The 15,399-nt window shown below is 34.0% G+C and overlaps 1 protein-coding gene across 1 annotated transcript in view; it reads left to right on the top strand.

The window, feature by feature from the left end:
* LOC133206082 (phosphorylase b kinase gamma catalytic chain, liver/testis isoform-like) overlaps positions 1 to 15,399 on the top strand; it is a 213,814-nt gene that overhangs the window by 129,684 nt on the left and 68,731 nt on the right. Inside the window, 1 exon segment of the mRNA XM_061342012.1 lies at positions 3,100 to 3,190. Within this exon segment, the coding sequence (XP_061197996.1) occupies positions 3,100 to 3,190 (91 nt within the window).

Here is a 15,399-nt window from a genome sequence, read left to right as displayed (position 1 = left end):
GTTTTTGTGAAGACTGGAATAAAGGATTTTAATCAGTTTTTAAAGCAGAGGTTATCATTTTTCATTTATGATGAGAAATATTTAGACTGTTTTTGGTTAAATCGAACCGAATCGAAAAAAACCGAACCGTATCATTCTGAACCGAAACCAAACCGAATCGACTGAAACCTGAATCGTCCCAGCCCTAGCTATATGGTTAAACATTTGGCTTTCATACTTCACATGTGCATTCCTTGGGACAAGACTATCCTTTGGATTCCAACAATTTTGGCATTGACCTTGATCTTGGAGTTTGACCTACTATTAAAAAACTTTCTTTAACCTTTAAAACCTTTAACCTTGGCCATAACATGTGAAGGCTTTCACATTTAACGAACATGTGTATAACTTGTGACAAGACCTTCCCTTGGGGCCCGTTTGACCTTGACGTTTTACTTACTTTTAAAAAATGTTGCCCACATGCTGCAGTGGTTAGAGCGTTCGCTCTAGAGTGGTGGAGTAAGGAGTTGATCCTTACGTTGCGGGTTCGAATCCCACTGTGGGACGTGGAGACCGGTCCTTCGGATGAGACCATAAAAACCGAGGTCCCGTGTCGCAGTAGGTGCTGGCACGAAAAAGATCCCTCACTGCTCAATGGCCGTAAGTGCCGAGTATAGGACAAAATTTGCAGCTCTCCACCGGCAAGTGGTGGTGTCTCCGTATGAGTGAAAAATTCTCGAGAAGGACATAAACAACATGCAAACAAACAAACAACTTTCATAAAACTTTAACCTTGGCCATAACTTTTGAACAGTTGGAGCTAGGGCTTTCAAATTTCACAGGTATATTCCTCGAGACAAGACCTTTCTTTGGGTACCAACATTTTTAGCTCTACTGGTCGGAGACCAGAAGAGCTTATGCAATAGTAAGGTGTCCATCAACCGTCCGTCTGTCTGTAAACAATTTTTAGCTCACCTCAACGAAGTTGGGGGAGCTTATGTAATACCGTCGGTGTCGGCGTCCCAGGTTAAGGTTTTGGAGCAGTTTTCTTTTCAAGTACTTCAGATCTATGGCCTATATTAGTCAGAGATGCATGGAGGATGCTTCTAGTGTGTTTTATTGTACCAGTCAGGTTTCAGATGCTGCAATTTCAGCTAAAGAATGACCAGGTTAATGTTTTTGGAGCAGGTTAAAGTTTTTGGAGCAGGTCTCATTTCCAAGTAACTATAAGCCCTATATTGACCAAACTTGCATGGATGATACATCTAAGGATGTACACTACTGGACTTGCTTCGGATGCTGGATCTGACCTATATTTTCCGGATGAGTAACCAGGTTAAAGTTTTTGGAGCAGATCTCATTTCCAAGTAACTATAAGCCCTAAATAGACTAAACTTGCATGGATGATACATCTAAGGATGCACATTATTGGACTTTCTTCAGATGCTGGATCTGACCTAAATTTTTAGGATGAGTGACCAGGTTAAAGTTTTTGGAGCAGATCTCATTTCCAAGTAGCTATAAGCCCTATATTGACTAAACTTGCATGGATGATACATCTAAGGATGCACACTACTGGACTTTCTTCTGATGCTGGATCTGACCTAAATTTTTGGGATGAGTGACCAGGTTAAAGTTTTTGGAGCAGATGTCATTTCCAAGTAACTATAAGCACTATATTGACTAAACTTGCATGGATGATACATCTAAGGATGCACACTACTGGACTTGCTTCTGATGCTGGATTTGACTTACATTTTCCGGATGAGTAACCAGGTTAAAGTTTTTGGAGCAGGTGTCATTTCCAAGTAACTATAAACCCTATATTGACCAAACTTGCATGGATGATACATCTAAGGATGTACACTACTGGACTTGCTTCGGATGCTGGATCTGACCTACATTTTCCGGATGAGTAACCAGGTTAAAGTTTTTGGAGCAGATCTCATTTCCAAGTAACTATAAGGCCCAAACTTGCATGGATGATGCATCAAGGGATGAACAATCTCAAAACTTGCTTCGGATGCTGGATTTGACTTACATTTTCTGGATGAGAGACTAGTTTTAAGTTTTCAGATAATTCTATTCCCAAGTAACTGCAAGCCGTACCAGACCAAAATTGCATAAATGTTGCATCTACGGATGCACACTCCTAGATTATTAGTTTAGTGTGGGACTTTGCCTTACTTAAAAACAAGATTCGTTGAGGTGAGCTCTGTAATCTCTGATTACCTTTGTTTCAAAATGCTACTCCTCCTACAGTTTTGGTGTAATTTCAATATAACTTGGCACACAAGTAGACAACACTAAGATACATAATTTAGTGCATTGGTTTTTGATTTCAATCAACGGTGTTGCCATGGTTACTAAAAATAGAAATTTCTCTGAAATTCCTTTAAAATGCTACTCCCCCTACAGTTTTGGTCTGATTTCAATATAACTTGGCACACAAGTAGACTACACTAAGATACATAATTTAGTGCATCGGTTTTTGATTTCAATGAACGGTGTTGCCATGGTTACTAAAAATTCTCTGATTTCAATCAAATTTGGCACACAATTAGAATACACTACAATACATAATATGTATTTCGGTTTTTGATTTCAGGGAATGGTGTTGTCATGGTTACTAAAAATAGAAATTTCTGTGAAATACTTTCAAAACGCTACTCCTACAGTTTTTGTTTGATTTCATTATAACTTGGCACAGAAGTAGACTACATTAAGATACATAATTCTATTTATTAATGCATGTTGCAAAATTTCAAATCCAAGTGCTACTTTGGTATACGTACAGACCAGTAGAGCTACAGTCTCATCAGAGACTTCTGGTTGCTCTCTTGACCTGGAGTTTTACTTGCAATTGAGAAACCTTTACCTTCACCATAAGCTGCCATACGGGGGCATCAGTGTTTCACAAACCCATCTTGTTTTTCTCCAAATTATTTTATACAGATCCTTTTGACTCCACTCTTAGATTAACCCCTGTAAAACCCTTAGATGCATATCTTCTCTGTGGGGTTCCTGCTGACTGGTCAGTATTCTAGTTTTTATCTAAATATAATCATAAAATATAATAACAGGAAAAACGTAATTAATGCCATAAAAATATTTTTTCAGCCAGAAAATATACTGCTAGATGACAATCTAAATGTCAAAGTGTCAGACTTTGGGTTTGCGACAGTATTAGGCCAAGGAGAAGAACTCACAGGTAATTTTACCAATGCTTGTTAACCCATTCAGAAAAAGGTTAACCTTAAAAATTTTAACTTTTGTAACTGAAAAAAAGTGTTGTTTTTTTTTTCCAAACACCAAAAAAACCCCGATATAACAAGGAGTCTGTGAGCCAATGCTCACTAATAATACCCCCGCTCTGATGTGAATATATATGCTATCATATGAACTGCAGTGAGTAGTTGCTGAGAAAACTGTGACAGAAATTTGGTACGAACAGATGCATGGATAAACAGGATGCTGATATCGAATTCATGCAAAAATGAATCCCACCACATGGCATGCCTAAACCAGTTTCATTTTGGTCTGCATCCTGCGTTAATTACGCATCAATTTTGCTCAGTGCACATTATTAAATTTGCATCTCATTGGATGCAATAAATTTATAAAAAGACATGTAATCTTTTAATTTATTGCAGTACAATCTTATTCCAAACTTGGTTGATTGCATCATATCCATGTGTTAAGCGATATACATGAGCAATTTTGACAGGTATAAGGTTGCCAACAATAGGTCAGATTTCACACTTCAATGTTAAATTGCAGTTAACAACCAATTATCAGAAAATATTTGAAAGTTAGATATAACGTCTATTGAAGAACACTTCTGAAGCATATAAATTTGTACTTTAGTTATAACTAGGGATGTCAGAATATTTCTTTTCTTTAGTCGAATATTCGATTGCATTATTCGAACAATAGTCGAATATATTCGAATCTTTTTCGGAAAATAAAATTTTATTTCAAACCTCATTCGTATATGACATATTTAACCCCAAAACTTTTTTTTTAATTATTAAAAAGTAACAAGAAATGTTACACACAGATGTTCACATGCACCAAAAATGTGAATAGCGTGTTTATATTTATTAAATCTTGTCCATAAATCTGTCTGTAAAGACACTTTTTATACGTCCGTCTTTAGAGGGACGTATTATGTTATGGCGTTCATGTCCGTCCGTCCGTCCGTCTGTTAGCTTTTTCGTGTCCGGCTCATAACTTTAATACTATTAGGCCTAGGATTATCAAACTTTGTCAGCTGATACTTCTTGGGTAGAGGGTGTGTCGCACATTTAAAGTAGGTCGCTCTGACCTTAATTAAGATGCTATGGCCAAATATGGAAAAATCCTGTCCAGCTCATAACTAGAAAACTATTGGACTTAGAATCATCAAACTTGGCCAATTTATGCAGCTTAGGTAGAAGGTGTGTCGCGACCTATTTCATGGTCACTGTGACCTTTAAATTAAGTGAAATTAAAAAAAAAACTGTCTTTTTACTGTTAGATTACACAATCCCAAAAACTGCAAGAGTGTTGCAGTATCCTTATTAAAAAAATGTTAAATCAAGAAAATACTTATTTTTAGCTCACCTGAGCCAAAGGCTCAAGTGAGCTTTTCTGATCAAAATTTGTCCGTTGTCTGTCGTCTTTGTTGTCGTTGTTGTCGTTGTCTTCGTTGTTGTCGTTGTCGTTGTTGTTGTAAACTTTTCACATTTTCATCTTCTTCTCAAGAACCACTGGGCCAATTTCAACCAAACTTGCCACAAAGTATCCTTGGGTAAAGGGGATTCAAGTTTGTTCAAATGAAGGGCCACGCCTTCTTCCAAGGGGAGATAATTAAGAATTCGTGAAAAATTATTGGCATCATTAAAAAAATCTTCTACTCAAGAACCACTGTACTTGAAATTATGAAACTTATGTGGAAGCATCCTCAGGTAGTGTAGATTCAAGTTTGTTCAAATCATGACCCCCCGGGTCGGGTGGGGCCACAGTGGGCGATCAAAGTTTTACATAGGAATATAAAGGAAAAATCTTTAAAAAATCTTCTTCTCAAGAAAAGCAAAGCCATGATTGGTCATATTTATATGGTAGCATCCTCAGATAGTGTAGATTCAAGTTTGTTCAAATCATGACCCCCGGGGGTCGGGTGGGGCCACAATGGGCGATCAAAGTTTTAAAAAATCTTCTTCTCAAGAAAAGCAAAGCCATGATCGGTCATATTTATATGGTAGCATCCTCAGATAGTGTAGATTCAAGTTTGTTCAAATCATGACCCCCCGGGGGTCGGGTGGGGCCACAATGGGCGATCAAAGTTTTACATAGGAATATATAGGAAAAATCTTTAAAAATCTCCTTCTCAAGAACAGCAAAGCCATGATTGGTCATATTTACATGGAAGTATCCTCAGGTAGTGTAGATTCAAGTTTGTTCAAATCATGACCCCTGGGGGTCGGGTGGGGCCACAATGGGCGATCAAAGTTTTACATAGGAATATATAAGAAAAATCTTTAAAAATCTTCTTCTCAGGAACAGCAAAGCCATGATTGGTCATATTTACATGGAAGCATCCTCAGGTAGTGTAGATTCAAGTTTGTTCAAATCATGACCCCCCGGGGGTCGGGTGGGGCCACAATGGGCGATCAAAGTTTTACATAGGAATATATAGGAATAATCTTTAAAAATCTTCTTCTCAAGAACAGCAAAGCCATGATTAGTCATATTTACATGGAAGCATCCTCAGGTAGTGTAGATTCAAATTTGTTCAAATCATGACCCCCGGGGGTCGGATGGGGCCACAATGGGCGATCAAAGTTTTACATAGGAATATATAGGAATAATCTTTAAAAATCTTCTTCTCAAGAACAGCAAAGCCATGATTGGTCATATTTATATAGTAGCATCCTCAGATAGTGTAGATTCAAGTTTGTTCAAATCATGACCCCCGGGGGTCGGGTGGGGCCACAATGGGCGATCAAAGTTTTACATAGGAATATATAGGAAAAATCTTCTTCTCAAGAACAGCAAAGCCATGATTGGTCATATTTATATGGTAGCATCCTCAGATAGTGTAGATTCAAGTTTGTCCAAATCATGACCCCTGGGGGTCGGGTAGGGCCACAATGGGCGATCAAAGTTTTACATAGGAATATATAGGAAAAATCTTTAAAAATCTCCTTCTCAAGAACAGCAAAGCCATGATTGGTCATATTTACATGGAAGTATCCTCAGGTAGTGTTGATTCAAGTTTGTTCAAATCACGACCCCCGGGGGTCGGGTGGGGCCACAATGGGCGATCAAAGTTTTACATAGGAATATATAAGAATAATCTTTAAAAATCTTCTTCTCAAGAACAGCAAAGCCATGATTGGTCATAGTTAAATGGAAGCATCTTCAGATAATGTAGATTCAAGTTTGTTCAATTCATGACCCCCCCCCCCCCCCCCCCCCCGAACCACTTTTTTATTTAAACTTTTCAACCTTTCAAGACTGAACTGATTTCTGCTTTTTCCTAGCCATACCCCTGCGAGATGATCATGAATAATTCATGATTTTCCTTGAATTATTCATGAATTTTATTCATGAAATGTTCATGAAGATCCTATGAACTTATTATTGGACATTTTCAAATCATGAATTTTTTTATTTATGAAAGAAAGTTGATGAATATTCATGAATATATTTTTTCATGAATAATTCATGAAGAGTCATATTCATGAAGATTCATCATTTTAAGAATTGTCCAATAATAAGTTCATTGCATCTTCATGAACTGTTCATGAATAATTTATAAAATTTATTCAGGAATGTTCATGAATGAATGAAATTCATGAACTATTCATGAATATTCTTGCTTATTTGTATACAAAAAATGCAATATTATTATTCATTTTTATTCATGAAAATGCAAGAATTCTAATCAAGCAAAAAACTGTAAAAGAAGATATTTTATAATACAGCATCTTGAAAGATTCACGAAATTTCTGTTTGTTTTCCAACAATGGCAACAAAATGTTTTTTTTTAAAGTAAACAACTCTGCTAAGTTGATAACCATAATTATGTATACATGTATATCTTATTTTACTCTTATTTAAAGTGACAAACTAGAAAGAGTTGAAGTATCTTGAAACACTGTTTACAGACAGATATAAAGAACTGATATTAGCTGAATTTGAGCTCCCTCTTCTTTTAATAACAATAAAAAAACAGCATTCAAATGGCAACACATTTTCATAGAATTGAAGGCTTTGCAATTGCCTTACCACTTACTTGTAACTTTTTGAATTTCTCATGTACATGTAGTTTATTCCTGGTACAATTATGAAAAATTTCAAACACGACTCTTTGCAGAATCCTAACCCTTACTTGGTCAAGAGGAGGGCGGGGTCCTTCCTCAGCATATTTCAAAGTGTTTTTTTTTTGGGCCAGAAATGGAACAGTTTTTAATTCCAGTCTCGGAGAAAAGTCTGTTTAGCAATAGGGCAACAGCTTTGAGGGCTATCAAGCATTTTCGAGCAGAAATGGTCAGTTCCAAGATTCTTCTTGGTTCTCCATTTGGAATTTCCAGAATTTCATCATTCGTACCCTTTGATCGAATATCATCCATATTTTCATTTCTTTCTTTTGTTTTTTCAAGAGCACGGATTTTTTTGCAGAGTTTCTTATCTTCTGATCTCAACATATCAACATCGATTATGAACTGCTTCTCTTTTCCCTACAAGAACAAAGATTTTCTGAAAATGCCCATGAAGATTTCTGTTACATTTCTTAACTAATGAGAATCAACAAATCTTAAACTTTAACAATTTTACACTGAAACATGGTATTATAATGAAGGTTGCCAAGAACATTCACCTTAAAAAATTCATCTATAAATATCTAGTATACTCTTTATTTAGCTGAAAAGTGTAGTATTAAAAGCAACTTTTGGTGTGTAATGCTAAAAAGTTACATTTACCAAAACAGATTGACATAAATTTGCAAACGAAACTGCAAAGGGGAAACTGCAAAGGGGATCATGAATTTACCTAGGACTACCGGGGTAGGTCATCCAATATTAAAACAATGATTCTTAAAAGTTTATCATGGCTTAAGCACTATAACATAATTAAATAAGAAAAGTACTAATTTGTCTTTGTCTAAAGATTCCCTGGACCTAAATTAATGGTTCAAATCTTCAGTGACACTTTCTGAAGAAAGTGTGCCTATTAAAACAGAATTAAAAGAAATTTTCAGGCAATTTATAACAAAAACAAGATCCCTAAAAAAAAAAAAAAAGATATTAATAAGGTAAGTGAGAGATGCTGCAAACAGTTCAAAGGTTACTAGGTACATTAGCCTGCTTGATTTACCTGTAGTATTTAGTGATGTGGCAGGTGGAGACTGCCTTTCTGTTGCTGAATCAGATGATGAAGCTGGTGCTCTTTTTAGGAGCAAATTTGTTTGCCTTGAAAATAGTTTGCTGGAACAGGATGCTATTTAGAAAAAATATTTTCATTTTTAATGATAGACTATTTGTGTCTGTGTAATCATTTTAATTTGTGAAAGTATAATTATTCTGATAGATTAACTTAAGAGAGTTTAACTGTTTGGCTTACACTTTAAAAATTTTCATACGTACTGATGCATCCTGAAATGTTTGGTTAAGTTCTCCAGTTCCTTCTTTTATTTTCTCAAGATGTTTCTTGTCATCTAGAAATTTACAATAAAACAATTATATGACTTTTAACTTAGAATTTTCATTTTACACAACTCTAATATTAGCATCCAGTCTTGGGTCAAAACACTTTGTATGTGCCTTATCTAATCAATTAAAGCACCATTAGATTACAAGTGTAAAAGTGGTCAGGAACCCCCCTCCCCCCCCTCAAAAAAAAAATTATACTCTAAAAGTTTTGATTTCTTATTGTAAATTTACCAAAATTAGGTTTTATCCCCTTCCCTGTCATTAGCTAAAGATACAGAAAAAAAAACTTATTCTTTTCTTGCAAGTTTTATTAATTTTAGTTTTATGCATCATAAGCAGATCTAGAAGGGGTAGCAGTTCTTCCATAGAGCAGTCTGAGAGGAAGTTTGCCTATTTCCCTCGGCTGTCATGTTGTAGGTCAATAGGCCTATGAATGTTTTGATAAACTAGCCTATCTATAATTAATGTATGTTATTTAGGTTGGATCCCCACTCAAAGCAAAGTTTGGCAAAGTCTTCATTTAAAAAAAAAAAAGCATAATAATTTAACAAATAGAGTAACATCTACCGACAGATATCTGATTAAATGATTAAATCATTCATTGCCTACCGTTTTTTGTAACTCACCACTAATCTCTGAAGTTATGGCTGCAAAGTAGATTGATCCTCTAAATATATATATTCTTCCTTCTTCGTATTCTGTTATTTCTTAGAGAGGCTGACAAAGAATGACTACGCTAATTATAATACTTTAATATCGATCCTCCTACTCTATCAATTCACATTTCCAACGTCTTGCGCGTTTCAAGTTTGCGCCTTTCGCCTTGACCAATGGAAACTTGGGTTCTTAAAAATGTAAGGCAGAGCTAGGATTTTGTTTCGAATTCCCAATATTTTTATTTTAAAAAATAACAAAGACTATCTGAATAAATTTTCACTGGAATTAAATTTTAAAAATCAATATAATTTTTATCAATTAATGAATTCAAAGAAAATTTTTACGTCATCAATGAGCGTCTTTGTTTCGTATTATCATAACAAGTATGGCGGCCGCGGACGAGGGAACCGGAGGACAACAACTATGAAGACGTATCGTATGGGAGAATAGACAAAAAAAAATACGAATGTGGATCATGTCATAGATACTTTACAACCATGCAATCTGTGTTGTATCATTTACACACGATGCATGGAAAAAGTATGACTTTTTAACTACATCAATATTTTTGTATGGGGATAAAACGTTTCAACCCAAGAATAGTACGGTACAGTACGGACGGTAACGGATAAGACATATAATTTTTTTAGTTGTAAACAAATATATGACGTGTTTTGACGAAGATTATGAAGTTTTTTCTTAATTGTTTCAGTTTCTCACAACTTGCTTTAATTTTGACATTAGAGAAAATTCGGTCAAACAAAGTACGTTGCGTCGTGAAAAATGAGATTATTTAAAGCGCATTTTCAATGTAACTGGTTAATTAAAATAATAAAGGAACATGGGTAATTTAATAAAAAAAAAATTGCTGGCTATGATGATGCAGTGTTTGTTTAATTATAATCAAAACACGAAATGTTTACAGATTTCATGATTTATATTTTTTCAGAAAACATGTAATTAATTATCAGGTCCAGTACAAAGACTAATAATAGCTACATAGGTATTTAAACCTACCCAAAGTAGCTATTTTTACCTACTTTTTGCATTACTTGCATTTTGTGGCCAAACGGCTGAATGGCGCAACATGGCGAGTACCAAATTTCTAAATGCAGTCACACTGATGATGAATGCAACAAAATTTTGGCCACAAATTGATTACGTCGTAAATTAACAATTTTTGCATTAATTACTATGCAAAATTGTTAATTTCTGAAGTAATCATTTTTTGGTCAAAGTTTTGTTGTATTCATCATTAGTGTGACTGTAGCAAGAAATTTGGTACTCGCCATGTTGCGCCATTCAGCCGTTTGGCCACAAAATGCAAGTAATGCAAAAAGTATATAAAAATAGCTACTTTGGGTAGGTTTAAATACCTACATAGCTATTAATAGCTACGTAGGTAGAAATAAACTTTGGACTGGACCTGATTATACCAGGGGCTTGTTTAACAGTGCATGTGCATGCAAAAGTTCTATTATGGGAGTTACATGTATGAGTGTTTTCTGGCAATCGATTGTGTCAATTAAGTCTTCATGAAAATTCATGAACATTCATTACCTTGAACTAAACGGTTTTTTTTCTGTTTTTAAACTGAAAATTACCTATATTCATATATATTCATCATTTGTTCATGAACTACATTTTATGAATATATTCATGAATAAAATTCATGAACCATCTTTATGAACCAGTCATGAACTGGTCATGAATACATCATGAATTTTCATGAACAATTCATCAAAGTTCCTGAAATTATGAATTTCATCTCGCAGGGGTAGTGCTCAGGTGAGCAATGTGGCCCCTGGGCCTCTTGTTTTCATTATATACTTTACAGCTATCTATAACAAATGTAATGTTACAAGAGAAATTCCAGCTCTCCCAGGGGTGTAATTACCAAGCACTGGTCAAGGAGAATTTGATAACAGAAAATTGCACATCAAATTAGACAGAAATTAATGAGTTTAGTGTGAGGAGCTAACTGGTAGAGCATCTCTGATCAAGCAGGTGTTATCTATATCTCTTGGGAAGCAGCCGTGTTGGATTAAATAGTTGGCTAGCCTAACTTTTAAAATGAATTTGGTGAAAAGTAATTAAAACTTATTTGATATTGTATAATAAATTAATTTGATATTGTATAATAAACTAATTTGATATTGTATAATATAATTAAAACTAATTATACTTGGGAGGGGGGGGGGGGTGATATTGGAATCAGCATGCCCATTGTCTGTATGAATTGCAGCTTAAAACCAGTCTGACATTAAATCTAAAAAAAAATCAAGTATTAAAAAAAATGTTTTAATTATGGTAGATAGTCCCTACAAATCTAAGAGTAATGCAGGAACCTTATTAAAAATGTTGCATCAAGATTACACAAGTTTTTTGTTTCTTTTTATAAATCTTTGTAACAAATTAAAAAAAAATCTTTGTTTTTAAATTTAATTGCAGAATGACATAAATATGCATTTTTATTGCACTGCAAAGCAGATAGTACCGTAAGTTTTGGGGTATATGTCGATGGGGTATATAGGTCGAAAGGCTCATTTTCAGCCGTAATTTTTAAAAAATCCTTAGATAGGACGAACTCGGAAGATAGGACCAGGCTTTGTTTATCGATATTCTAGAGATTCTTACGTAGATACTATGCATCAGAACATGTATACCTCTTTAATTAACCCGCGATATTAACGTATTGATAAAATAAACTGGTATTTTTATGAGTACAGCATTTTAATAGTGTTTTATACAAACATAGCTAAAACTTCGTTGAATTGTGATATAACGTATTTTCTCCAACTTGCCTGTTAAATGCCATCGTAGTTTGACTCTGTCGTTAAACACATAAATACGGTAGTATACAACAGCTATAATTAGGGAAATACCCGAAATCAAACAATAATTATTTCCATTTTAGAACATCGTGGACACATTCTTTTATTTCGATATTATTTACCGGGGTACAGTATTAACTTCGATGACCGCCATTTTTATATTTCTTGTCCACACGCAATTGACTATTTCATGTAACAGTGAGCAATTGAAATTAATCATATTATCATGCTTTAATTTTGCTTGAGATGTTGTCATAAAAAATAAATTTAATTGAGAGTACATTCGCAATTTAAAACAGTCATCATGAATTTCACAGTTTTGTTTGTTCGATGATGTATAGCACTAATACCCCTGTAACGGCACGTGGATCTGTTAATCATGCCCTTCAGGTGTTTAAACCAACACAGGTGTTAACACCTTTTTGTACACAGTGTATATCCCTTTATCTGCCAGACAATGAAAATTATATTAGAAGCCAATCTTTGTATAATTCAGTGTACCCCTTGGGATATAAAACAAAATAGTTACGACTAGCTGTGTATTTGGTAAATAATTTTAGGAATTTACTGGCAACAATTTATTTCACGCATTTTACATTACCCGTAAATAAATATCAAGACAATGAAAACATTTAGGTATACTATTTCAATTAATCGTTACAAATAAATGGTAAAAAAAAAAAGATTACAATTGCGATTGTGAAAAACTCTTCCGTATTTTAAACTTTGATACGGTTGCGGTTTTATTTTTAGTAAACGATTGCGACTTCCAACTTCACAAGATGGACACAACATGTTGTAAATATACTTTGAGACATTATTTACTAAAATATATTTTAAGTTTTTAATTTTGTACATCGACAGATATTTAATGGAACTTATTTTGTAAGAAATCAATGAAATAAATAATTAATTAATTCTTTATTTTTTATTTTTTTTCCTCGGGAAAATAACTTAAAAAAAATATGAAAATGGCACAGATTTGCTTTAAAATTGACGTAAATTTTACTGATTTGGGGGGCATTTTTCGTAAACTTGAGCCTTAGATAGGACGATTCGTTAAATAGGACGACCCCAGCGGTTCAGAGAAAAAAGGTATCGTCTTATCTTCCAAAACTTATGGTATGTATAGATCCATTCATCTGTTCTTTGATCAAGCAGCTCTTATCTGTATCCTTTGGGAATTAGACAGAAGAACTGCTTATCAGTTTATAGCATATGTCATTTGATGGCCAGCCTTTTATTTTTAATATTAATTTGTTATAGATTAAGTTGTTAAGACTAAATTGATATTGTTTAATATGATATTTTAATTTATTTTTTTGAAAATATCAACTAATTCAGAGCATCGTGTCTCACAAATGTAAAAGCTTGGGGGGGGTGGGGGGGGGGGGGGAATGCCTACACCACAAGAGATGTATAAACAAATATTATAAGGAATGGAAAAATCCTTGAAATCCTTGTATCAAGGTTGACGTGATTTCTTGCACTCTAAACTGTATATGACAATTGAACATTCAACAATATTTGACGGGCGTATCATGCTGTGGCGGGGCCATTTTTTTTTTTTTAGTAAGATAAAAAATGACAGTACTATATATTTCTTAAAGCTTATTAAAATAATTGGGGGGAGGGTTAAAACACACATTATCCACCCGCCAGATTATTGTCTGTGATAATGTTAAACAGTTGAATATAATTTTTGTCCCGCTATCATAATGTCTTTGAAATTTGTAAAAGAATATTGATTTTATAATAATTATCGTAGTGTCCAAACATGTCACAGCCATAATGGGTAAATCGTTTGAGATCAAGTCCAATATTTTATTACAAAAACAACACATTAATTGACAAATAATTATCGCTGAAGTGAAGCATTTCTAATTACTGTACTCTCTACATGTAAAGTCAGCAGTTTTTAATGAGGAAAATTATCTTATCAACTGTGTCTGAGGAAAGGTTTCTCAATTTTAAGATGAGAATTCCATCTCTTTATCACTCTTTTATTGAATTTATTTATTCGAATGTCGTTTCGTTATTCGATCGTCGGTCCATTCGACTGATAGTCGAATAGTCGACTATTCATTGACATCCCTAGTTATAACATTTATCATTTTAATTTTTTTTTTAAGAAACTGATCATTCTTCTTTCTGATAATTTTCCCCCTTTTTTTAAACTTTCTTTTTTCATTCAGTAGAACAGCTGGTCTGCTTCTGTGTATTTTACAACTGATACAGTGTTGTGAGATTGTATTTATGATCTAAAAATAGAACCAAGGTGCACAGTTGACAATGTAATATTTTCATGCCACAAAATCATGTTCAGAATCACTTCTCTTAGTAAGATGAATTTCCATCTTCTATTTCAGTTCGAAAACAACAGGCATGTTAAAGTTGCTTATAAGTGATACTTTTGAAAACTTAATCTACTGTACAAAAAAGTACGGATACTTAAGTTACACAAAAGAGTAGCTAAGTAGTATAAAAAGCATACATGTACTTTTGAAAAAATTATACAAATAAGAGGCAAATAGGCCTTCATGGTCACCCAAGTATCGTGTTCCTCAGTCAGCTTAACAAGCACTTCTTTGGGCCTGATACTGGACTGGTGAGCCAAGACTTTTTTATACCCCCACAAACAAAATTTAGAGGGATACATTGGAATCAACATGTCAGTCTTTCTGTCTGTCCATCTCTCTGTAGACATGATTTTTCTCAAATATTTTTTTTTGAAAACTACTGCAATGATTTGCCAGAAAATTTGTACACTCTTTATTCACCATACAAAGATGTGCATGTGGTATTTTCATTTTGATTGAATAATTTGTTCTTCATTTTACAAGTTTTTTCTATTTTTTATTGTAGACTTAGTCATTTTGGACTCATGTACATTTGAGACATACAATCAAGAAATTACCAGCTGATACATCTGTAGAAAAATTTCAATTGCAGATTAGAACCTGGTCATTAACACTTAAAATATCACCAAGTATAAAAAAGTTTCAAGGTAGATTGTCCCTACAAATGTAAGTGTTATATGCAGTAACCCTTTTCAAAAAAGATGTTTCATCAAGATTGCACAAGTTTTTTTCATTTGTACAGCTTTAAAACAAATTTCTATAAAAAAAAAAAAATCTTTGTTTTTAACATTAAGGGCATAAATCTGATAGTGATATTAACATAAATCTACACTCATACGACATCATTAACAAATAGTAAAACCGGAACCA

Source organism: Saccostrea echinata, unplaced genomic scaffold, assembly GCF_033153115.1.
Source record: "Saccostrea echinata isolate AGI-Se365-2 ecotype Australia unplaced genomic scaffold, CSIRO_AGI_Sech_v1 ptg000054l, whole genome shotgun sequence".
NCBI classification, from domain to species: domain Eukaryota; kingdom Metazoa; phylum Mollusca; class Bivalvia; order Ostreida; family Ostreidae; genus Saccostrea; species Saccostrea echinata.
Note: the sequence above shows the minus strand (reverse complement) of the source record. Positions and strands in the feature narration are given on the sequence as shown.